Source organism: Ranitomeya imitator, chromosome 8, assembly GCF_032444005.1.
Source record: "Ranitomeya imitator isolate aRanImi1 chromosome 8, aRanImi1.pri, whole genome shotgun sequence".
In the NCBI taxonomy this organism is placed as follows: domain Eukaryota; kingdom Metazoa; phylum Chordata; class Amphibia; order Anura; family Dendrobatidae; genus Ranitomeya; species Ranitomeya imitator.
Window position 1 is genome coordinate 116,057,124 of NC_091289.1, and position 25,767 is coordinate 116,082,890.

Sequence of the window (25,767 nt, forward strand, 5' to 3'; positions counted from 1 at the left end):
CTGATTCCGGTCTAAAGATGGATCCAGCTAAGGTGTCTGCTGTTCTGGATTGGCCACGGCCCGTTGGGGTAAAAGCCATTCAACGTTTTCTTGGCTTCGACAATTATTATTGGCAATTTATTCCTCATTTCTCCTCCTTAACCAAACCAATCTCTGCTCACCCCCAAAGGAGTCGATCTCAACTACTGGTCCTCGGAAGCAGAGAACGCATTTCTAACTTTGAAACAGAGGTTTGCTGCTGCCCCAATGCTGCACCGTCCAGATGCCAACAAACCCTATGTTATTGAGGTGGATGCATCTTCCGTAAGAGATGGAGCAGTCCTTTAAAACAGAGATCTGTTTCTGGACGTATCATCACATGTGGCTTTTTCTCTAAATCATTCTCCTCCTCAGAATGTAATTATTCCATTGGTCACAAAGAACTGTTAGCCATTAAAATGGCCTTAGAGGAGTGGCGTTATCTTCTTGAGGAGGCTGTTCATCCCTTCATTATTTTTAAGGATCATAAGAATCTGGCCTATGTTTAGTCTGCCCAAAGACTAAAACCTCGACAAGCCAGATGATCCTTGTTTTTTGGATGTTTTGATTTTGAGCTCCACTTTCGTCCAGGTGATAAAACGTCAGAGCCGATGCTCTCTCCCGATTGTTTCAACCTTTGGATGAAGTAGAGAGTCCTGCACATATTATTGATCCAGCTAGGGTAATTTCCGTGGCTCCTTTGGATGTAATTTCTCCTCCTCCAGGGAAGACCTTTAGAGCAAGCGGTGACAGAAGGAGAGTTCTGCAGTGGAATCACTCCTCCAAGTTTGCTGGGCACGCAGGAGGCAATAAGACTCTCTCTCTTATTTCACACCACTATTGGTGGCTGTCTCTTCGCCAGGATGTCCTGGATTTCCCCACTTCGTGCTCCTCTTGTGGTAAGAATAAATTTCCTCTGCAATTACCATATGGACTCTTGCATCCGCTTCCAGAGCCCTCAAGTCTTTGGAGTCATATTGCTATGGACTTTATCATGGATCTCCCTCGCTCCTCGAATTGCTCCGTTATTTTGGTAGTTGTGGATCGATTTTCCAAGATGGCCCACTTCGTACCCTTATCTGGCTTACCGTCTGCTCCTGAATTAGAAAAGATCTTCATTCATCATATCTTTCAACCTCATGGTTTCACTCTACATATTGTATCGGATCGTGGAGTCCAGTTCACCGCCCGATTTTGGAGGGCTCTGTGCGTTTTAATGAAAGTGACTCTAGATTTCTCCTCTGCTTATCATCTTCAGTTCAATGGCCAGGTTGAGCGTGTTAATCAAGTTCTCACGTCTTATCTACGACATTTATGATAATAATAATAATCTTTATTTTTATATAGTGCCAACATATTCAGTAGCGCTTTACATTTTGCACACATTATCATCACTGTCCCCGATGGGGCTCACAATCTAAATTCCCTATCAGTATGTCTTTTTGGAATGTGGGAGGAAACCAGAGTGCCCGGAGGAAACCCACGCAAACACGGAGAGAACATACAAGCTCTTTGCAGATGTTGTCCTTAGAGGGGTTTGAACCCAGGACTCCAGCGCTGCAAGGCTGCAGTGCTAACCACTGCGCCACCGTGCTGCCCATTTCTCCAATGCTCATCAGAATGATTGGGTTTCCTTGCTTCCATGGGCAGAATTTGCTTATAACAATCAACCTAGCGAATCTTCTACTAAGTCTCCATTTTTTCTGGTCTTTGGGCAACACCCCAGCTTTCCCCTACCCATTTCCTGCACCTCAGGCGTACCGGTGGTGGATTCTCTGTCCTTGGAGTTCTCCAAAATTTGGCAGGAGACTAAAGAGGCTCTTATAAAGGCTGGTAATGGGATGAAAAGGTATGCAGATAAGAGACGTCTTGACGCTCCTCCACACCAACCAGGGGATAAGGTTTGGCTCTCCTCTTGTTACATTAGACTTAAAATCCCCTCACATAAACTAGGCCCTCATTACATTGGTCCCTTTGAAATTTCTAGTCGAATCAATGATGTAGCTTATAAGTTAAAGTTGCCTGCATCTTTGCGTATTCCTAATACTTTTCATGTCTCGCTTCTTAAACCGCAGTTTTTAATCGTTTTCTCTCTTCCCAATCTCTGGTCCCTTCTTTATCCACTTCTGATGATTTATTCGAAGTTAAGGATATTCTGGCCCAAAAAACTATTAGGGGTTGGACGTTATTTTTAATTGACTCGATGGGATTTGGTTCTGAAGAGAGATCGTGGGAACCTCGAGAGAACATCAATGCACCCCATATTTTAAAGTGGTTTCTTTCTAGCTTTAAAAAGAGGGGGGAGTAAGAGAGGTGGTTCTGTCACAAGCGCTGAAACTTACCTGTCCGGCCGGCGCGCTCCCAACGTCCCTCTTCGTTCTTTTCTGCCTGGCTTCTCTGGCTCCTGGCGCTTCGGCGGTCCACTCATGCACCGTAGTGTCTCTTCCGCCGCCTGGGTTTCTGGGATGTTGTGACCCGGTGGCCCCGCCTCCAATATGGCGGCGCCCACCAGGTATTTCTGCTTGGCGCTTACCCAGGTAAGCGCCTGTGTATCTTTGCTGCTGTGATTCTGCTTAGTTAGCTGATCCTGCTTCATTCTCAGGCTTTCTCCTGCCTTCTCACTTGCTAAGCTCCAAGTGCTCCTTCCCTTTCCTTGCTTTTCTCGTCCGTTCCTGAATCTATTGTCCATCTCTGTCTCCGTAGTCTCCAGTATTGCCGTCACTTACTATTTTTGTTTCTTTTTCAGCTCTCTACCTCCTGTCATCTTCTGACCCTGAGTGTTCCCTATCTTCCTGCTAACTGTCTTGACCCAGTTGACCCTTTTTACTCCGGCAGTTGCGGTTCCATCCTCCTTGGGCCTGCTCCTAACACTCCCTGTATAGAGGGTGCGTCCATCAGGTTCGCTCATCCTTGGGGGCTCTGGTGCCGTGACCCAAAGGGTCCACTCTCGGGTTCTCCGTTCCCTCTGTCTCACTTCCGTGTAGCATGATAGTGTGTATGAGTAAGCCGTTTACCCCAGCTGTGAATGAGTTACCTGTTTACCACAGCTATGAATGCGTAAGCTTTTTACCAAAGCTGTGTATGAATAAGCTGTTTAAGCCAGCTATGTATGAGTTAGCTGTTTACCCCAGCTTTGTATGAGTAAGCTTTTTATCCCACATGTGTATAAGTAAGCTGTTTACCCCAGCTGTGTATGAGTAAGCAGTTTACCATCTGCTCTGTATAAGTAAGCAGTTTACCCCAGCTGTGCATGAGTAAGATGTTTACCCCAGCTGTGTATGAATAAGCAGTTTACTATGTGTGAGTAAGTTGTTTACCCCAACTGTGTATGAGTAAGGGTTTTACCTCATTTGTGTATGAGTAAGCAGTTTACCACATCTATGTATGAGTAAGCAGTTTACCCCATCTATGTGTGAGTAAGTTGTTTACCCTAACTGTGTATGTGTAAGCAATTTACCCAAACTATGTGTGAGTAAGTTGTTTACCCCAACTGTGTATGTGTAAGCAGTTTACCCCAACTATGTGTGAGTAAGTTGTTTACCCCAGATGTGTATGAGTAGTCAGTTTACCCCAGAAAGACATTGTGATTCGATTCACATTTCCCACATCACAAATAAAGCATAAATTGTGCCAGTACTCTTAAGTAGGGTTGAGCGACCCTTACCTTTATAGGATCGGGTCGGATTTCACGAAACCCGACTTTTTCAAAATTCGGGTCGAGTGAAATCGGCCGATCCTATAAAAAAGTCGGGGTCGGCCGAGACCCGAAACCCAATGCAATGCATTGGGTTTCCATGGTTCCCAGGGTCTGAAGGAGAGGAAACTCTCCTTCAGGCCCTGCGATCCATATTTTAGTGTAAAATAAAGAATTAAAATAAAAAATATCGCAATACTTACCCTCTGACGCGCTATGGTACTAACCGGGAACCTTCCTCCTTCGAATCCGCGCTTCCAGGACCTTGCGGTGACGTCGCGGTGACGTCGCGGCTTGTGATTGGTCGCGCGGCCGCCCATGTGACCGCTCGCGCGACCAATCAGAAGCCGTGACGTCACCGAAGGTCCTTCAAGCGCTGATTCTTAGGAAGGAAGGCTGTCGGAAAGAAGCAGGGCGCGTCCGAGGGTGAGTATATTCCTATTAGGTATATATTCCTATTAGGTATATACTCACCCTCGGACGCGCCCTGCTTCTTTCCGACAGCCTTCCTTCCTAAGAATCAGCGCTTGAAGGACCTTCGGTGACGTCACGGCTTCTGATTGGTCGCGCGAGCGGTCACATGGGCGGCCGCGCGACCAATCACAAGCCGCGACGTCACCGCAAGGTCCTGGAAGCGCGGATTCGAAGGAGGAAGGTTCCCGGTTAGTACCAGGGTGCGTCAGAGGGTGAGTATGACGATATTTTTTATTTTAATTCTTTATTTTACACCTAAATCTGAATTCCGATACCAATTCCCGATATCTTAAACATATCGGGAATCGGTATCGGAATTCCGATTCCAGATTCAAAAGATCGCCGACTTCATGGCCGACCCCACACTGGGGTCGGGTCGGGTTTCATGAAACCCGACCTTGCCAAAAGTTGGCGACTTTTGAAAATTTTTGACCCGTTTCGCTCAACCCTACTCTTAAGCTTTAGTCACACTAAACAACTTACCAACGATCACGACCAGCGATACGACCTGGCCATGATCGTTGGTAAGTTGTTGTGTGGTCGTTGGGGAGCTGTCACACAGACAGCTCTCTCCAGCGACCAACGATCAGGGGAACGACTTCGGCATCATTGAAACTGTCTTCAACTATGCCGAAGTCCCCCTGCAGCACCCGGGTAACCAGGGTAAACATCGGGTTACTAAGTGCAGGGCCGCGCTTAGTAACCCGATATTTACCCTGGTTACCATGACACCATGCACCGTGACACAGTCAGTGCAGAGAAGCGCTCGGCCGTAGCGCGTGCATTAGCAGCGCTCCTGCCGAAAGCAGTTTTAACCCTGTGGACGCCGGGGGACGTGACAGACATCAGAATGTGAGTATGTACTGTTTTTTTTAACTTTTACAATGGTAACCAGGGTAAATATCGGGTTACTAAGCGCGGCCCTGCCCTTAGTAACCCGATATTTACCCCGGTTACAAGTGAACACATCGCTGGATCGGCGTCACACACGCCGATCCAGAAATGACAGCGGGTGATCAGCGACCAAAAAATGGTCCTTATCATTCCCCAACGACCAACGATCTCCCAGCAGGGGCCTGATCGTTGGTCGCTGTCACAAATAACGAGATCGTTAGCGGGATCGTTGCTACGTCACCAAAAGCATGACGTTGCAACGATATCGTTAACGATATCGTTATGTGTGACTCCAGCTTTAGATCATCAATACACTTAATTTGCTGAATCTGGATGTTTCAATCCATAGTAAATTACATAAGTGGGAAAAGTTCTGAAATCAGATTGACAACACCGAAGGAATGTATTGAGAGAGTCGTAGTAATTGACTCTTACTTCAAATTGTCTGTTTTTGAGCAGTGTACATCAAGGTTCAGTATTGAGTTTAACAAATGTATTAATAATATAGAAAATAGAAATAATATCACATTTTCAATTCCAATATTTTCTATTCATGAATTTTAAGGCAACATGAACTGCGCTTTGGAATCTTTTGCTTCCGTGTTCGTTAGTACATCCACTTGCAGAGAAGTACCTGAATGTATTTGTAAATCATAAATTTAAAAGCAGCACACAATGCTAATAAGATGTCTTGAAGGCCATTAAATTATTGTATTTTAAAATTGGCATAAACCTTTGGGATATGGATATAATATGACCACTTTATATAGCACAGATGCAGTCTGATCTAGAATATTAACTGAAGCTCTTCAAAATAGTTTATATCGATCTCTTTCCCTGAAGTTGAAAAAGGCAGTGCAACCAAACTAATAAGGGGCTTAAAGCAATGCAAGGTTAAAGGAATAAAATTAATATAGTCTTGAAAAGGGGAATTTAAATGGAATCTGTCAGTAGGATTAACCCTTATAATTCATTTATATTGGCATGCAGGTCCTGGAAAGTTGAAGAACATGATCTTTTGATATCTGTGACCTGATGTTTTATTCCAGAGAAATGCACGTTTCTTATATGTAAATATGCTGTTAAGATCTATGGGTCAGACACAGATCCACATGTGAATATGTACCCATAGCCTATTTTAAACAAAAAGGAGCTTTACCAGTGGGAACCAAGAAAAACTGATACTTGCTTTCATTATTACACAATGTTCTGCAGTGAGATTTGAACACAGTATAGAAGAGCTGACATAGTACAGAAGAAGTGAAGTTTGTCTCATTGCAAAAACATTTGCAACTGCACTTGTCTTCTCATTACAAACACAAAAAATATTTGCATTTGTCTTTTCGCAGTGTTCTCAGTTCTGCTGTTCGACCCATCCTCCACACTAGCTGCCCATGAAAAAATGGAAGCTGACAGCACTGTGAGAGGACAACTGCAAATGGTTTCAAAATGAGAAAAACTTTACTTTTTATGTACTATGTTGGTTCTGTTATACTGTGTTAGTTCTGCTGTACTGTTTAGTTCTACAGTACTGTGATAGTTCTGTTATACTGTGTTAGTTCTGCTTTACTGTGTTAGTTCTGCTGTACTGTTTAGTTCTACTGTACTGTGTTAGTTCTGCTGTACTGTGTTAGTTCTGCTGTACTGTTTAGTTCTGCTGTCCTGTTTAATTCTGCTGTACTGTTTAGTTCTGCTGTACTGTGTTAGTTCTGCTGTCCTGTTTAATTCTGCTGTACTGCTTAGTTCTGCTGTACTGTGTTAGTTCTGCTGTCCTGTTTAATTCTGCTGTACTTTTTAGTTCTGCTGTACTGTGTTAGTTCTGCTGTACTGTGTTATTTCTGCTGTGCTGTTTAGTTCTGCTGTCCTGTTTAATTCTGCTGTACTGTTCAGTTCTGCTGTACTGTGTTAGTTCTGTTGTACTGTTTAGTTCTGCTGTACTGTGTTAGTTCTGCTCTACTGTTTAGTTCTGTTGTACTGTTTAGTTCTGTTGTACTGTTTAGTTCTGCTGTACTGTGTTAGTTCTGATCTCATTGTTATTTCTGATCTGACTGCATTGTATGTGATTGTGAGAGCAAACTGTCAGTCATTAAATGTCTAACACTGGTAATACCCCCTCTTATTTAACATGAACTCTGCAGTCAGATTCTCATGCAGATTAGTATCCGGCCCATAGATCTTATCAGCTAATTTACATACAAGAAAAATGTGGATATCTCTGAAATAAGTCATTGGATTGTAGATATTAAGGTATGTTTTTAAAATTTATAAGACCTGCATGACCATATAGACGACTTAGTAGGATTGATACTACTGACAAATCTTACTAAGGGGAGATATGCTTGCATTTCGATAGCTCATACAAACCCAATAGTCAGAAAATGATCTAAGTTAAATCCATCAGGAAGCAAGACATTAACTCCATCTAGACAAAAATAAGTTCTGACTTCAGGGATATATAGCATTCTTTCTCATGAGGGTATTGATGTTGTTTATTACACTATTTACGTGATTCTCTAGGCAGAACTAGCTGAGAGCTTTAACAAAGACTTGGATAATTTCTCATTGAAGGATAACAACAAGAACAATCAAAAACAGATAAATGCTTATGTAAATGTATATAATTCTGGTCTGTTTGTTAACCCATTATGATCACCACCTGGGTTTCCTGTATTTTTTTTCATTTTCTTCCGAAGCAACAGGAGGAAACATAACAAATCTAATCTAATGCTGGAGTTACAGAAACATAGGCATTTACAAGATACAAGGAGGCACACAGAGTTGATAAGAACTGCAGTGTGATTTCAGATAAAGCTGTGGTTTGTGGTTTTATAAAGAATAAATGATCCCAACTGTTCATAATATAAGTCAATAGACGTGCAAATGCAACTACGAAATTTCTCAAAATGTCAGTAACATCAGGCACTCTGCAGGCACAAAGCAAATCAATGGGTTACATTTCTTAAACTGGTAGTTATGTTGTTTTTCAATTATTTACTAGAGTGACTAATAAGATTAAAAAGATTATTAGGATATTAACTCTATATGACCATACGTTATCAAACATATAAAAAGCAAAAATTAAGACATAAGCTTTCAATGGTGACTCTAAGATCATAATCAAAGCCTGTCTTTCATTGTTAGAAAATCGTGTTACAATGGTCCCCATGATAAAAGATGAAATTGTTAGTGTTTCCAGTGCTTTACTGGTCCTCTTCTCACACTTTAATTCCCACTTGCTGGTTAAAACAGGTGTTTAATTGTGAATTCAAAGAGGAAAAAGGATTGAACTCAAGTGCCACCTATTGGAAGTAGCAATTCTAAAAGTTAATATTGACCCTTGAGCCTTGCTCTATGACTTAGCATAAAGCAATATGCATATTTAATTTCTCAGAGCAGCATGCATGGCATATAAGTCTCCTCACTCTGACATGCCAGGCCTGAATAGTCACTTTCCACAAAGAGAAACATTACGCCATAGATCCTATGTGAACTGGTAGACATTTTTGTAATGTAAGTCAAAGACATTGAAACAAGAAAACATATTTAGGAAACAATCAAGTAGAAAAATTACTGAAGATAGCCAAATCGGCAACCAGTAATAATGAGCCCCCCACTAGATATGAATCCTACAAGCAACTTGGAGTCAAAAAAGCCCAAAAAGCAAACATATAGAAAAGTAACAAAGTTTATTCCACAGCCCCCCAAGGAAGTCCGCGCAAAACGCGCATAGTGGATGCTTTTTTTTGCTGTCTCACGAGGGTTAATTATGGGTAAGATTGTTTAATCCCCTGTCTCTAGACAGGTGGCCTATTATTATTTTGTTTTACCTATTTTTTTTTTTTTACCTATTGCCATATGCCGAGAATATTTGATACCAATATTACTATGAGGCCACTTTATGGCTTTTAACACAGGTGATGTTATTTGTTGACTTTTTGATGTATATGCCGGATATTAAATTAACCAGTATACATCACCTATGAGGACACACATTTTTTACCCATGCCCCATACTTTAGTCTGTGAGTTGGCATCTTTTGTGAACACCCTGTGCCATCACTTCCTTCCTGTTGTACTCTTTGTTGTATGAATTCATATTTATAATGATTTTGTATGTATTTTCATTTGGAATAAACGTTGAAACTTTTTTATATGTTTGCTTTTTGGGCTTTTTTTACTTCAAGTCGCTTGTAGGGTTCACTTTTGTAATGTAAGCCTATCAAGCCTCATTCTACCGCTCCTTAGAGTTCATTATAAAAGCTTGATTTCCAGCTCACACATTACATTTAAGTTGGAATTTAAGTCACATGAGTCAGAAGATGACCAGAGCGGCACTGGTAGCCAGGGAAGATGGCGATATGTAAATATTTTATTGTACTTACAGTACACTACATTAGACGCTGTACATTCTTAGGTAAAATGGCAGGAATATAATGAGAGCAAAAACTGTCTACATTTGACAGGTTCGCCGTAAATATCATCACTAGCCACAAACTGGAAACCTCTTTGAGCTCAATATTGATTGCCTCTAGCCAATGGGCTACACAAAGGAATAGCTGGAAGCTTTAATTTTAAGCCCAATGAGTATTTTTAGAATATCCTTAAAAAGCATCTAACGCCAATATGTTGCTTCTCTTTTTATGTACTAAACTAGTAGGCAGCCCAATATTGGTGATATCATTAAATATAAATTAGTGTCAAACCCTCTCATAAGTGCATATAGTGCCCTCTAAAAGGGCCCGCCTGACTTTCTACCCAACTGTTGAAATTAACATATCTATAGATATAATTGTCTAAGGGGTACTTCCGTCTTTCTGTCCTCAACTTCCATAACGGAAATCCCGCGTCACTGATTGGTCTCGGCAGCTGCTAGTCATGGCTGCTGTGACCAATCAGCGATGGGCACAGTTCGATTAGTCCCTCCTCTACAGTCACAGTGCCCACCGCCCACTCCATACTCCCCGCAGTCAGTGTCCCTGGCACTCTGCTCCATACTCCCCGCAGTCAGTGTCCCCGGCGCTCCGCTGCATACTCCCCGCAGTCAGTGTCCCTGGCGCCTGCTCCATACTCCCCACAGTCAGTGTCCCCGGCACTCTGCTCCATAATCCCCGCTCCCCAAGGTCAGTGTCCCCGGTGCTCCGCTCCATACTCCCCGCTCCCCACAGTCAGAGTCCCTGGCGCTCCACTCCGTACTCCCCGCTCCCCGCAGTCAGTGTCCCCGGCGCTCCGCTCCACACTCCCCGCTCCCCGCAGTCAGTGTCCCCAGCGCTCCACTCCATACTCTCCGCTCCCCGCAGTCAGTGTCCCCGGCGCCCGCTCCATACTCCCCGCAGTCAGTGCCCGCTCCATAATCCCCTCCAGTAACCGCTCACACAGGGTTAATGCCAGCGGTAACAGACCGCGCTATGCCACAGGTAACGCACTCCGTATCCGCTACTATTAACCCTGTGTGACCAAGTTTTTACTATTGATGCTGCATAGTAAAAAGATGTAATGTTAAAAATAATAAAAAAACAAAAAAAACCTGCTATACTCACCCTCTGTTGTCCACTGAGCCACTCGCGCAGGCCGCTATCTTCTATTCGAAGAGATGCATTGCGAACTTACCCAGAAGAATTAGCAGTCTCGCGAGACCGCTAAGTCATCTGGGTAATTTCGCAATGCATCTTGGGAACGGAAGATGGTGGCCGCATCACACAGCTTCGCTGGATCCCAGGGGTGAGTATATAACTATTTTTTATTTTAATTACTTTTTTTAACAGGGATATGGTGCACACACTGCTAAATACTGCGTGGACAGTGTTATATACCTACATAACTGGGCAATATACTATGTGACTGGGCAATATAATACGTGACTGGGCAATATACTACGTGGCTGGGCAATATACTACATTACTGGGCAATATACTATGTGGCTGGGCAATATACTACGTGACTGGGCAATATACTACGTGACTGGGCAATATACTACGTGACTGGGCAATATACTATGTGACTGGGCAATATAATACGTGACTGGGCAATATACTACGTGGCTGGGCAATATACTACATTACTGGGCAATATACTACGTGGCTGGGCAATATACTACGTGACTGGGCAATATACTACGTGACTGGGCAATATACTATGTGACTGGGCAATATACTACGTGTCTGGGCAATATACTACGTGTCTGGGCAATATACTACGTGACTGGGCAATATACTACGTGACTGGGCAATAAACTACGTGACTGAGCAATATACTACGTGACTGGGCAATATACTACGTGGCTGGGCAATATACTACGTGACTGGGCAATATTCTACGTGGCTGGGCAATATACTACGTGACTGGGCAATATACTATGTGGCTGGGCAATAAACTACGTGACTGGGCAATATACTGCGTGACTGGGCAATATACTATGTGACTGTGCAATATACTACGTGGCTGGGCAATGTACTACGTGACTGGGCAATAAACTACGTGACTCAGCAATATACTACGTGGCTGGGCAATGTACTACGTGACTGGGCAATATACTACGTGACTGGGCAATATACTATGTGGCTCGACAATATACTACGTGAGTGGGCAATATACTACATGGCTGGGCAATATACTACGTGGCTGGGCAATATACTATGTGACTGGGCAATATACTACGTGACTGGGCAATATACTACGTGACTGGGCAATATACTACGTGGCTCTGTGCTGAATAATTCTTCGCTGGGCAATATACTATGTTGCTGGCAATATACTATGTGGCTGGGCAATATACTACGTGACTGGGCAATAAACTACGTGACTGAGCAATATACTACGTGACTGGGCAATATACTACGTGGCTGGGCAATATACTACGTGACTGGGCAATATTCTACGTGGCTGGGCAATATACTACGTGACTGGGCAATATACTATGTGGCTGGGCAATAAACTACGTGACTGGGCAATATACTGCGTGACTGGGCAATATACTATGTGACTGTGCAATATACTACGTGGCTGGGCAATGTACTACGTGACTGGGCAATAAACTACGTGACTCAGCAATATACTACGTGGCTGGGCAATGTACTACGTGACTGGGCAATATACTACGTGACTGGGCAATATACTATGTGGCTCGACAATATACTACGTGAGTGGGCAATATACTACATGGCTGGGCAATATACTACGTGGCTGGGCAATATACTATGTGACTGGGCAATATACTACGTGACTGGGCAATATACTACGTGACTGGGCAATATACTACGTGGCTCTGTGCTGAATAATTCTTCGCTGGGCAATATACTATGTTGCTGGCAATATACTATGTGGCTGGGCAATATACTACGTGACTGGGCAATATACTACGTGACTGGGCAATGCACTACGTGACTGGCAATATACTATGTGACTGGGCAAAATACTATGTGGCTGGACAATATACTACGTGAGTGGGCAATATACTACATGGCTGGGCAATATACTACGATACTGGGCAATATACTACGTGGCTGGGCAATATACTACGTGACTGGGCAATATACTACATGGCTGGGCAATATACTACGTGGCTGGGCAATATACTATGTGACTGGCCAATATACTACGTGACTGGGCAATATACTACGTGGCTGGGCAATGTACTACGTGACTGGGCAATATACTACGTGACTGGGCAATATACTACGTGGCTGGGCAATATACTATGTGACTGGGCAATATACTACGTGACTGGGCAATATACTACGTGGCTCTGTGCTGAATAATTCTTCGCTGGGCAATATACTATGTTGCTGGCAATATACTATGTGGCTGGGCAATATACTACGTGACTGGGCAATATACTACGTGACTGGGCAATGCACTACGTGACTGGGCAATATAGTATGTGACTGGGCAATATACTACGTGACTGGGCAATATACTACGTGACTGGGCAATATACTACGTGGCTGGGCAATATACTATGTGACTGGGCAATATACTATGTGGCTGGACAATATACTACGTGAATGGGCAATATACTACATGGCTGGGCAATATACTACGATACTGGGCAATATACTACGTGGCTGGGCAATATACTACGTGACTGGGAAATATACTACATGGCTGGGCAATATACTACGTGGCTGGGCAATATACTACGTGACTGGGCAATATACTACGTGGCTGGGCAATATACTACATGACTGGGCAATATACTACGTGGCTGGGCAATATACTACGTGGCTGGGCAATATGCGTCACAGGGCAATATACTACGTGACAGGGCAATATACTATGTGACTGGGCAATATACTATGAGACTGGGCAATATACTACGTGACTGGGCTATATACTACGTGGCTGGGCAATATACTACATGACTGGGCAATATACTACGTGGCTCTGTGCTGAATACTATGTCGCTGGGCAATATACTACGACGCTGGGCAATATACTACGTCGCTGGGCAATATACTACATGACTGGGCAATATACTATGTGACTGGGCAATATACAACGTAGCTGGGCAATATATTGCGTGGCTGGCCAATATACTACGTGGGCTGTGCAATATACTACATGGACATGCATATTCTAGAATACCCGATGCCACCATCTATTACTTAATAAAATCATTAGTCAAGGGCTGCCCACTCTTCTATTAAATAAAAAGAGCAGCTCTAGATTGATAATATGTGCTCTCTAAGGAGAAGAAGATGCATGTTATCATTAAATTATGACATTATGTCTTTTTATTGTATTATTTCTATGATAATGCTCCTGAAAAGGAATTATGAAGAATGCCATACACAAAAATAACTAATAGATTGTCCACCAGAATATAGTTTCTAGATGTTATACATACTCTTTTGAGTCAGAACATTCATCATCAGATGGGTTGGTTTCATCTTCTGATTGGTCACTGAGAAGATCACATGGCTGTGTGTTTACATTATCTGCAACTTCCAGCACAGGTGCAATACTGGGTCTCCTTCCTTCTTTACTTATTTCTGAGGGGAGTGTTAGATTTTGAACACCAGTAGAATGACAGCTTGTATCTTGCAAATCTATTGCCACTGTGCCTGCAAAGGATGATACAGAGATTATAGTTAAATAAATATTCTGCATGTGTTTCTTATATTCCATTTCCATATAGAATGGGATCATGCATATTACAAATAATACTATCTCCATAGTTATAGTTACAGACATGTGTAAATGCATTTTTCAGTTCATTCTGCCAACAATGTTGTGCTCAACCTGCATTTATAGAGTCTTTTATTTTCATGTTATTTGGAAAAGCACATTTTTCTTATCATGCTTTTTGAGCTTGACAATTATGTACCAGCTGTTTTATAGCACTGAGCTAAGTCTTCTCCTTGTCATTATTCCACCCCTCAGAGTGTTTGGGATGCAGTTACTGTAGACTCAGCCATCCATTCTGGTACAGGAGCGAGCTGAAACTGTCCGCCCTTTCATCAACAGCTCAGTTGTCCAGTCTGGTACTGGGGCATGCAGAGCTGTTGGTATTTTGATTGACAGCTCTGCCATCGAATCTGAGACTGGGAGGTGCTAGCTGTCTCCAGGTGTTCATTGTCACACAATTTTTGTTTTTGCATTTCTGTCTTTCGCTCCCCTTCTTCCCAGAGCCATAACTTTTTTTTTCACCAATATGGCCATTTGAGCGCTTGATTTTTGCGGGACAAGTTGTATTTTTCAACAACTTAATCGGTTTTACCATGGCATGAACTCAAAAACAGGAAAAAAATTCCAAGTGTGTTATAATTGTTAAAAAAAGTACAAGTCCAAAACAGTTTTCTATATTTTTTACCATGTTCACCATGCTAAAACTGACCTGCCATTATGATTCTCCAGGTCATTATGAATTTGTAAATACTAAACATTTATAGGTTGCTTTTAATTTAATTGGTGAAAAAAATACAAAATTTGTAAAAAAAAAAAATTGTGTAATTTTCCTAGACCTACCGTAGCATCTCCATTTTTCATGATCTAGGGCTGGGTGAGGGCTTACTTTTTGTGTGCTAAGCTGATGTTTTTAATAATACCATTTTGGCTTGGATACAATATGTTGATCTCCCTTTATTGCATTTTAATGCAATGCTGCTGCGACCCAAAAATCGTAATTCTCGCTTTTTGACTTTTTTTTTGGGCTATGCCATTTACCAATCAGATCAATTATTTTCATAGCTTGATAGATCGGGCAATTCTGCATGCTGTGATGCCAAATATGCATATATTTTATTTTTTCAAATTGTTTTAATTTGAGTGAGGCAAAAGGGAGGTGATTTGAGACTAGAAGCTGCCATAACCCAATCGCCTCTACTACACACAGGCGATGATCAGATCGCCTGTATGTAGCATAAATGCTCATTTGCTATGAGCGCTGACCACCAGGTGATGCTCACAGCATTCCGACAATGACAGCCATAGAGGTGTGCTAGAGACCTCTGGTTATCATGCCGATTCATCGGTGACCCGCGATCATGTGATGGGGTCACCGATGGACGGGATTAGTGACATGCTTCCGGTGCAATCACATTAAATGCCACTGTCAGCAATTGACGATTTCACCTGAACCTGTTAGGGGCACATGTCAGCTGTTCACAACAGCTGAGATAGGCTGGGAATATATGTGCTCAGTGCTGGAGCACACATCAAAGAGTGGGACATGAGATGAGCAGTAATAGTACAGTGCATGTTGTGAAGGGGTTAACTGGGCTGTCAGTCTCACATATCTGCCAGACCTGCATTCAACTTTTATTTGATTTGCCCCTCTGTGCCGTGCGGTCTGTTGATCTTTCATTGCCTGACCTTGGACCTAGTTCTAACCATCTGTCTGTTTAACCTCTTTGCTCTGATCCACTATCCTCCTGACATTTTGACCTTGGACTGTTACCTGACTTCTCCTTTGTCTCTTTCTCCTGTTTATGACATACCCTCCTTAATTTTTACCTCGGACTCCTTGAATATCCTGAATCACAGACTGGACGTGAGAAGTGTCTCATTGTCATACTCCTGTGTCCCTCCCCAGTTTTGGATGCAATGACTACATTGTCTGTCTTGAAGCCTATGATTGGCTACAAATGTCAAGTGATTGGAACAAAACATCATATTTCACTAATAATTTCACTGTTCCCTTGACACAGAGAATCATCTGAAGACATGCTATTCAAGTCACCTATCAGCCGAAGCCAGTCTCAGGTTAAAGAGTTGAAGAGGTCTTGTGATAAGATTACAGTTCGGATGTCGGCACACACTAAATAGCAGTCTGTGCTATATACTCAGCTGGTGATAATAGATGAGCATGGTAGATTTTGTTACTTTCAGAGAATCCATGCTCATAGTGAACATTGTTTGCTGCCTCCACCAATCTAAGTGAGGTGTCCCTACAGAGTTTGATACTGTCTAGTCAGCGTGGACTATGAAACACAAAGAATGTCAGATTGCTTCAAGAACAAAACTTATCAGGAGAGACTTAAGCAACTTAGTTTTGTAGCCTGGAGGAAAGAAGGGAGAGCGTTTAAAACTTTTAAATATTTTAAAGGTTTAACTGGGAACTTTACTTGCAACAAACTTTGCATAAATTAATAGTATACTGTAGGTGAATAAAATAGACTTTGTAAATGATTTAAGCAGAGAGATCAGATGCGTTCCTTAGCTACTTTATCCTCTCACGCACGCCTCCCATGCACTCAAAAAAGCAGCTCAAATCCATCTTGCTGAGAAAAGACACCATCTCACTGTGATGTCATGTGATAGAAACCATTGTACTCTATGGAGAGGGTTGGAGTAAAAGGGGAGAGAAGCAGAGTGGGGAATAAGCAGAGGGAGACCAAGAAAGATCATGACGAGTTTTCTATCAAGTCCTTTACTTCACTCCAGTGCTGCATTTCACTCTGCACTGATCACTACTACATGCAGCTGCTGCTTCTCTCTGTGTCCCCCCACAACTAACACAGATGAGGTGGATGCCACCAATCTTCCCATATATTGCATTTTATTCTCCTAAAGGAGTCATTGCTGCCATTACTAACAAGGATGAGGTGAAAACCATCATTTATACCGTGTATTCCATTTCACTCTCTCCACTTGATTATAGAATTGAGGACACCATAGTGTCCGCTAACCATACGCACCACTATTTTCAGACTAACTTATTTTATTATAACACTAGCAATCCGTTGCCTAAGAGCAGTATTGTCTCCATTTTCTCTATTGTGATCGCAAATTTTAATAAGAAACTAAGTCCAAAATCAAAGAGATAAAATCAGCAGTAGATGAATGTAAGCATGGCATCAACATAGATCTTTACTTAGATGCAAATAGTAAGGGAATAATATCAAAGTGGTCTTTTTCTGATCTCAGTTTTTTGCTTTCAGAACTGTTATTGCAGAGGGGAGACAAATATTTACTTAAACTGATATATCAGGAGAACTGAAGGTCTTCTTTAATTTGCAAAAAAAGTTTTAATACACTGGGTCAATAAAGCCCCCGTCACACATAGCGAGATCGCTAGCGAGATCGCTGCTGAGTCACAAGTTTTGTGACGCAACAGCGACCTCAGTAACGATCTCGCTATGTGTGACACGTAGCAGCGATCAGGCCCCTGAAGTGAGATCGCTGGTCATGTCGGAATGGCCTGGACCGTTTTTTGATCGTTGAGGTCCCGCTGGGTAGCACACATCGCTGTGTTTGACACCTTGCCAACGACCTCATTGACAGGACGTCCCATTGAATCATCATGAAATAGCATCGTTGTACAGGTCGCTACAGGTCGCTACAGGTCGCTGCATCGCTGCTGCGTCATTGGGGAGATCTCACTGTTTGACATCTCACCAGCGACCACATAGCGACGCAGCAACGATCCCTGACAGGTCGTATCATTGTGGGGATCGCTTAAGCGTCGCTATGTGTGACGGGGCCTTAAGATGCTCGGCAACTTCCAAAGGGAAAAAAGAGGGGAAGGAGAGGTGAACAAAGAGATTTTTCTTTGCATGTATTGTATTGATATCATGCATTACCAGCACTGAAATTAGAGCTTACTTTTTCTGGCTGTAAGGAAAGAGTCAGGCGGCCGCATAATATGGACGGGAATCGCAACACAATGCTTGGACTGGTCGGCGGCTCTCCTGACCTAAGCTAGACAGCTGCATTAAAATACATGCTATAACAATCGGGTCACCACTCCAAGCATTGCAATGCGATTTCCATCCAAGTTTTATGGCAATCTGACTCTTCGCTTGGGCTACATCACATAATAGATATGTGAATGGCATAAAACAGAAATGTAAGCCTTTGAGCATAATTCACAGCCTCTGTGAAAGTGGAGTCGAAATATCTGCATTAAAAATGTGATAAAGAAATCTGTTTAAAAAAAATGTGTCATTTCAATGTCATATGTTGCTTTTCATCTATAAATTGCAGAACAGCTGAGTTTTGTGAAGTTTTTGAAGCTCTCTGGATAGTCAGTGCCTCCGGGGACTACAGCGTACTGTCATACAGAAAATATGGTTCATATTCAAAATAGACATCGCAAAGCTAGGTGTTCTAAATAATTATCGGTAAGAAATGGATGTCCATGAATATGTATTTTAGGCATGCATTTCAACCAGGGAAAGAAATCTTTTGTAATAAAATTCAAATTTACCATAAAATATCGCACAAAATAGAGTTATTTTGAATACAGAAAAGCTACTGAGTTATATGTCCGCCACACAGGGGACGGAAGCTTGCCAAATACAGCTGGAAGGAAAAGATACAATCTTCAGCAAAAGAAAGGATTCTTTACACAAAGGGCCATCAAACTATAAGAATACTCTCCCAAGAAACGCAGTGTTGGCAGGTGATGTGCATATATTTAACAGGCTTTAATATTGTCATAAACAGCAAAATATTGTCGTTTAGAAAGTTAACTATTTGATTGCTTTAAAGTTGAAATGATGACATTAATATTTTCCATTGTATTCCGTTTACCACCTTATTTTCTTTACATATTCCCTCACACTCATGTTATCTCACTACTATACATTCATACACTGTATATGTTTTATAAGTAGAGACCTGTCATATTGTAAAACAGTCACACAAGACTTCCCCATCTCGTGCGACTCCTTATGCATGTTTTTTAAATAAAAGTTAATCTTATCTGAAAAAACACATTGCTTGTTAGTACAAATGAGAGAATCTTTTGAATATCAATTTCACCTCCTTTGCCGAATATTAAACAAAAATTTGATTTGCAGGAAATCTTAATACTGGAAACCTTGCAATTGTTTGGAAAATACACATGGGGGAGAAGAAAGAAAAAGAAATCCTCCGACCATAAGAGCTTACACTGTACAAAAGAAAAAGAGGACTACAAGAAAGAAAAGAGAAAGCAAAAAGAGAAAAAGGACCGCACTGAACACAAGCGTTTACACCTTATAAAAGTGAGATAACCCTGCTGACCAAAAGAGCTTACACTTTATAAGAGAGAGATGACTCTGCTGACCACAAGAGCTTACACTTTATAAGAGAGAGATGACTCTGCTGACCACAAGAGCTTACACTTTATAAGAGAGAGATGACTCTGCTGACCACAAGAGCTTACACTTTATAAGAGAGGGATGACCCTGCTGACCACAAGAGCTTACACTTTATAAGAGAGGGATGACCCTGCTGACCACAAGAGCTTTCACTTTATAATAGAGAGATGACCCTGCTGACCACAAGAGCTTATACTTTAGGAGAGATAGATGACCTCGCTGACCACAAGAGCTTACTCTTTATAAGAGAGGGATAACCCCGCTGACCACAAGAGCTTACACTTTATAAGAGGGGATGACCCCTCTAACAACAAGAGCTTACATTTTATTAGGGAGGGATGATCCCGCTGACCACAAGAGCTTCCATTTTATAAGAGAGGGATGACCCGGCTGACCACAAGAGTTTTCACTTCATCAGAGAGAGATGACTCTGCTGGCCACAAGAGCTTATACTTTATGAGAGATAGATGACCCCCTTGACTAGAAAGAGCTTACACTCTATAAGAGAGGGATGACCCCGCTGACCACAGGAGTTACACTTTAAAAGAGAGGGATGACCCCGATGACCACAAGAGCTTACACTTTATAAGAGAGATGACCCTGCTGACCACAGGAGCTTACACTTAATAAGAAAGGGATGACCTCGCTGACCACAAGAGCTTACACGTTAAAAAAGAAAGATGACCACACTGACCACAAGAACTTCCATTTTATAAGAGAGGGATGACCCTTCTGGTCACAAGAGCTTACACTTTAAAAGAGAGATGACCCCGCTGAGCACAAGAGCTTACACTTTATAAGAGAGGGATGACCCAGCTGACCACAAGAGCTTACACTTTATAAGAGAGGGATGACCCCACTGACCACAAGAGCTTATACTTTATAAGAGAAAGATGACCCCGCTAACCACAAGAGCTTCCATTTTATAAGAGAGGAATGACCCTGCTGACCACAAGGGCTTAAACTCTAGATAGTGACCTACCCAGTGACTCTGGAGATGGAAAATGACTGAATGAGGTTTGATAATCACTATGATGTCATAGCTGAAGAGCATTATTTGAAGTCACACGCGACAGCAAAATATAATGATGGCTCACTCTCTGATGCATCAGAAGTGTGAGAAATGATGCCTGGCAAGTTTTTTGCATCCAGTATCAAATTTCAAAATGTGTGAAATCATGTGAATCAGCAAATTTCAGGAAATTTGTCTTGAACTCAATCCTACGCAGATTGATCCGCTCATCTGCACTTGTTAGGGGAAAAAGAACGTGACTAACATTCTGAAGAACTTCACATAAATGGAGATGTAACACTATACTTGGCTATCTCTAATACTTCAATGGACAACGAATGGAGCAGAAGTGCACATACTCGACATCAGAACCCCATTGCCAAAATCAATGCAGATCCTGGCAACTGGAACCCCCAACAATCAATTAGGGATTTCCTCTCATATTGTTGGAGGATATAACTTAATAACTTTGTAGAACCTTTTTAAGTGCTGTATAATCTGAATTATGAATGAAAAATAGCATCCTTTGTGCATTCTCTGATGTGTCAGTTTCTCTCTTTTTGCTGTCAAGATACTGACTACATTTTTAGGATGAATGCTTGCAGAAATGCAAAAGCTTTTAAAGGGTTCACAAATATTTTAACACATCATTCTGCGAGACTGTCATCAAATCCATGTTAAGAACTTGCTTCCACACTTTTTTAATGTATACGCACCCATGCTGGCAATTATACTGTGGACAGGTAGTCTGGATGGTCCGTGATAGGATTTATATTTGCGTAATTTCTCCAGTTGCTCATGTTGTTTAAAAGCTGAATTTTCTTCTTTTGTCACATGAATATAAAAACAGGTGTCTGTGGAGCTCATGATGTATCGGGGCCCTGGGTTCAGCAAGATGTTTTTGTTATCTTCTCTTTTAACACCAATTAGGCAGACACCAAATCTGGGAGATAAGGAGGGCAGCAGGAGATCTGTGAGATAAAAAGCCTTTGACATACTAATTATTTCTTTTTTACTGATTCAGTGCATAGAAAAGTTGAAACCATATAGAAAACTCTTTATCTTTACGTTCATCTAACAAAATATTTAATATCACAGATCTTGAACTATAAAAGCCACTACACAAACTAAAATAAAGACAATTAAACTCACCAATATAGGCAAACAGTTTAATGAGTATGGGGGCTCCTGACTCCCCCCTAATAGATGATGTTGGGGGAAAGAAGCATTGGACCTGATGAGCTTTAGTATCTGATCCTTTTGTTCTTATGGGAAATAAGCTGCTACCAGAGGGGTCCAGCAGTGCATCTCATAAGATCCATGTCGGCCACGCAACATGTTCCTGTGTTTGCAGGAAGTCTGGAGAAATATCTGATGGCTGAACCACTTTCTGGCTGTCAGGTTTATAATATGTGTGGGGACCTTAACTACTAAAACAAAAAGTCATGGTGCTTATATCATTTTTTGAAAAAGTAAGGATCTTCTGGAATTCCGAAAACAAGACCAGCTCCACAAATTTGATATTTAAAGTAAAATCCACAGACTGCCCAAGAGATTTAACCCTTAGTGACCATCAATAAGCCTATATACTGACCTGCGATTTAAAAGGATACCATCCCCATACAGGTGACAATCCAGCAGCTGTCAGTAGTACTCTATAGATGACAACTTGCTGCATCAGCCACGATCAGTGTTGGTACCAACTATAATCATTTAACCCATCAATTGCTTTTGTATATAGTGACTACTGCATCTAGATGGTTAACAGAGTGTGGGACTCCCTCTTTAAACCCATTGGCACCCTGAGACCTTGATCTTGTAGTCCTGATGTTTGCTGTGGCAATCCATGACTAAATAGTGGCCTTAAAGTCTGCGAGCTACAGTGGCCTGTTCATAAGTTATCAACATTTAGATGGTGAAAATAAGTTTCTTTCTTCCTGTTATGTTGGATTAATTCCTGAAAAGCACCTAAAAGGTTGATAAACTACCTGAATGTAATTTTGCATATGTTGAGGGGTGCTGTTTTTAAAATGGTGTAACTTTTGGGGGTCTCCAATATATAGAACACCCAACGTCACTTAAAAACTCCCTAATAAAACAAGTTTTGTTAATTTCCTTGAACAAATTAAAAATTACTACTACATTTTTAAACCTTTTAAAATGCTATCAAAATAAAACAATGTTTTACACATAGTGCTGATGTAAAGCAGACATGAGGGAAATGTTATTTACTAATGTTTGTGTGGCATGACTATCTGGATTAAAGGGATAATCATTCAACGTTTGAAAATTGCACATTTTTTTATTTTTTTGTAAAATTTGTGATATTTGTATAAATAAACTCAAAACATATGTTTCTATCCTCCTTCTCCTAGTCGCAGGAGATATCTCTCCCAACCCTGGCCCCCCATGTTATAGCAAGTCAAACCCCCCAACTGCTACACTCTAACCTTAAAAACCTTCTAACCTTATTAATATTCTCTGCATGCCTTCTGCCTCTTTCAATTGTGCCCTTTGGAATTCTCGCTCAGTGTGTAATAAACTTTCCTTCATCCATGACTTCTTCTTTTCTTATTTTCTTAACCTCCTGGGTCTTACTGAAACCTGGAATCAGCAGTCAGACACCACCGCTGCTGCTGCTCTCTCATGTGGTGGACTACACTTCTCTCTTACCCCAAGATCAGATGACAGAGCAGGTGGAAGCGTGCTCTGCTCCTATCACCCAAATGTATCTTTCAGGTTATCCCTTAAGTACCCTCATTTGTCTTCCCTTCTTTTGAGGTCCATACTGTCAGACTCTACATCCCCTTCTTCATGTGAGTGGTGGTGGTGTATCGTCCTCCAGGCCCCTCCCATCAGTTCCTGGATCACTTTGTTACCTGGCTTCCACACTTTCTCTCCTGCGACATCCCCACTCCCATCATGGGTGATTTAAAAATCACCATTGCTTTTCCCCTCTCTCCACCTGCTACCCACATTTTATCTCTAACCTCCTCCTTCTGTCTCTCGCAGCTTACTAACTCTCTAACACATGAAGTTGGAAATTCCCTTGACTTGGTCTTCTCCCAGGTTTGCTCAGTGGATGATTTCACAAACTTCTCTCTCATGCTCTCTGGCCACAACCTGCTTTCATTCTGCATCAAGGTCACCCCTACTTTCCACACATATAGAAATATACAGGCCATTAACACCCAGAAACTTATGAAGAACTTGCAGTCATCATTGGCCCCTATCTCCTCCCTCTCATGTCCTGATTCTGCCACAAAGCATTATAATGAAACACTGCAACGTGCCCTGGATGATGCTGCACCTCCTATACATAGAACAACATGTCACAGACGGCGACAACCTGAAAACATGTTTCCTACAATGGTGCTCCAGGTTCGCCGAACGTCTGTGGAGAAAATCCGGGCTACCCGAAGATTTCATCTTTCATCCATTATAATTTATGATTAAAACATACAACACCGCCCTTCACCTTTCCAAACAAACCTATTTCAACACCCTGATCACCTCACTATCCAATAACCCGAAACGTCTCTTTGACACGTTTCATTCCCTACTCAACCCAGGAGTGCAGGCCCCAACCACGGATCTCTGCGCTGATGATCTGGACAATTATTTCAAAGAAAAAATTGACCATATCCAACAGGAAATTATCTACCAATCCCCTCATATTATGCACTCTCCTCCCTCCCCCACTGCATCTAGCTCACTCTCTGACTTTAAACGAGTCACAGAAGAATTGATCAGGCTCCTTGCATCTTCTTGCGAGACCACTTGGACTAGTGACTCTCTTCCGTCACATCTCCTCCAGTCCCTTTCCCTTGCTGTCATCACCCACCTAACAAAAATATTCAACCTCTCTCTCTTCTGGTATCTTTCCCTCCTCATTTAAGCATGCCAGCATACATCCATTACTTAAAAAACCATCCCTCGACCAAAACTGTGCCGCTAACTATAGACCTGTCTCTAATCTGCCCTTCATCTCTAAACTCTTGATACCCTTGGTCCATTCCTGTCTTTTCTGCTATCTCTCAGCTAACTCACTTCTCGACCCTCTTCAATCTGGCTTCTGCTCTTTACACTCTACTGAAACTGCCCTCACTAAAGTCTCTAATGATCTGCTAACAGCTAAATCTAATGGTCACTGCTCCCTGCTAATTCTCTTGGATCTCTCTGCAGCATTCAAAACTGTAGATCACCAGCTCCTCCTCACTATGCTCCACTCCATCGGCCTCAAGGATTCCATTCTCTCCTGTTTTCCTCCTATCTCTCTGACCGCTACTTCACTGAGTCTTTTGTGGCTCCTCCTCTCATCTTCCCCTTACTGTAAGAGTTCCTCAAGGATCGGTTCTAGGCCCCCTCCCTTTCTCTTTTTATACTGCCCCTTTTAGTCAAACAATTAGCAGGTTTGGTTTCCAGTACTATCTCTATGCTGATGACACCCAAATATACACCTCTACTCCTGATATGACGCCTGCCTTTTTAGAAAATACTAGTGAAGTGATTGTCTTACTGCTGTCTCTAACATCATGTCCTCCCTCTATCGGAAACTTAACTGGTCAAAAGCTGAACTTCTTGTGTTTCCTCCCTCTACTAATGTGGCTATGCCTGACATTGCCATTTCCGTGTCTGGTTCCTCCATTACTCCCCAGCAACATGCCCGCTGCCTTGGGGTCATAATTGATTCAGAGCTTTCATTCTCCCCCCACATCCGTTCACTGGTTCGCTCTTGTTATCTGCACCTCAAAAACATTTCTAGAATTCGACCCTTTCTTACTGTCGACTCTGCAAAAACTCTCACTGCTTCTCTTATTCATTCTCGTCTGGACTATTGTAACTCTCTACTAATCAGTATCTCTCTTACCAAACTCTCTCCTCTCCAATCTGTCTTGAATGCTGCAGCCAGAATCATATTCTTCACCAACCGTTACACCGATGTCTCTACCTTGTGCCAGTCATTACAGTGGTTATCCATCCACTCCAGAATTCAGTATAAACTCATTATCTTCACCCACAAAGCACTCCATGGCTCAGCACCACCCTACATCTCCTCCTTCGTCTAAATCTACCACCCTACCCATGCCCTCCGTTCTGCTAAAGACCTGAGGTTAGCATCCTCAATAATCAGAACCTCTCTTTCCCATCCCC

General features: G+C 42.1%; 1 protein-coding gene across 1 annotated transcript in view; it reads right to left on the reverse strand.

Annotated features, from left to right (window-relative positions):
* Positions 1-25,767, reverse strand: part of KCNT2 (potassium sodium-activated channel subfamily T member 2) — a 1,033,274-nt gene that overhangs the window by 345,483 nt on the left and 662,024 nt on the right. The window contains exons 16-17 of the mRNA XM_069737282.1: positions 21,330-21,556; positions 13,922-14,138 (exon numbers count right to left, since the gene is read on the reverse strand). Of these exons, the coding sequence (XP_069593383.1) occupies positions 13,922-14,138; positions 21,330-21,556 (444 nt within the window). The remainder of the gene's footprint in view (positions 1-13,921; positions 14,139-21,329; positions 21,557-25,767) is intronic.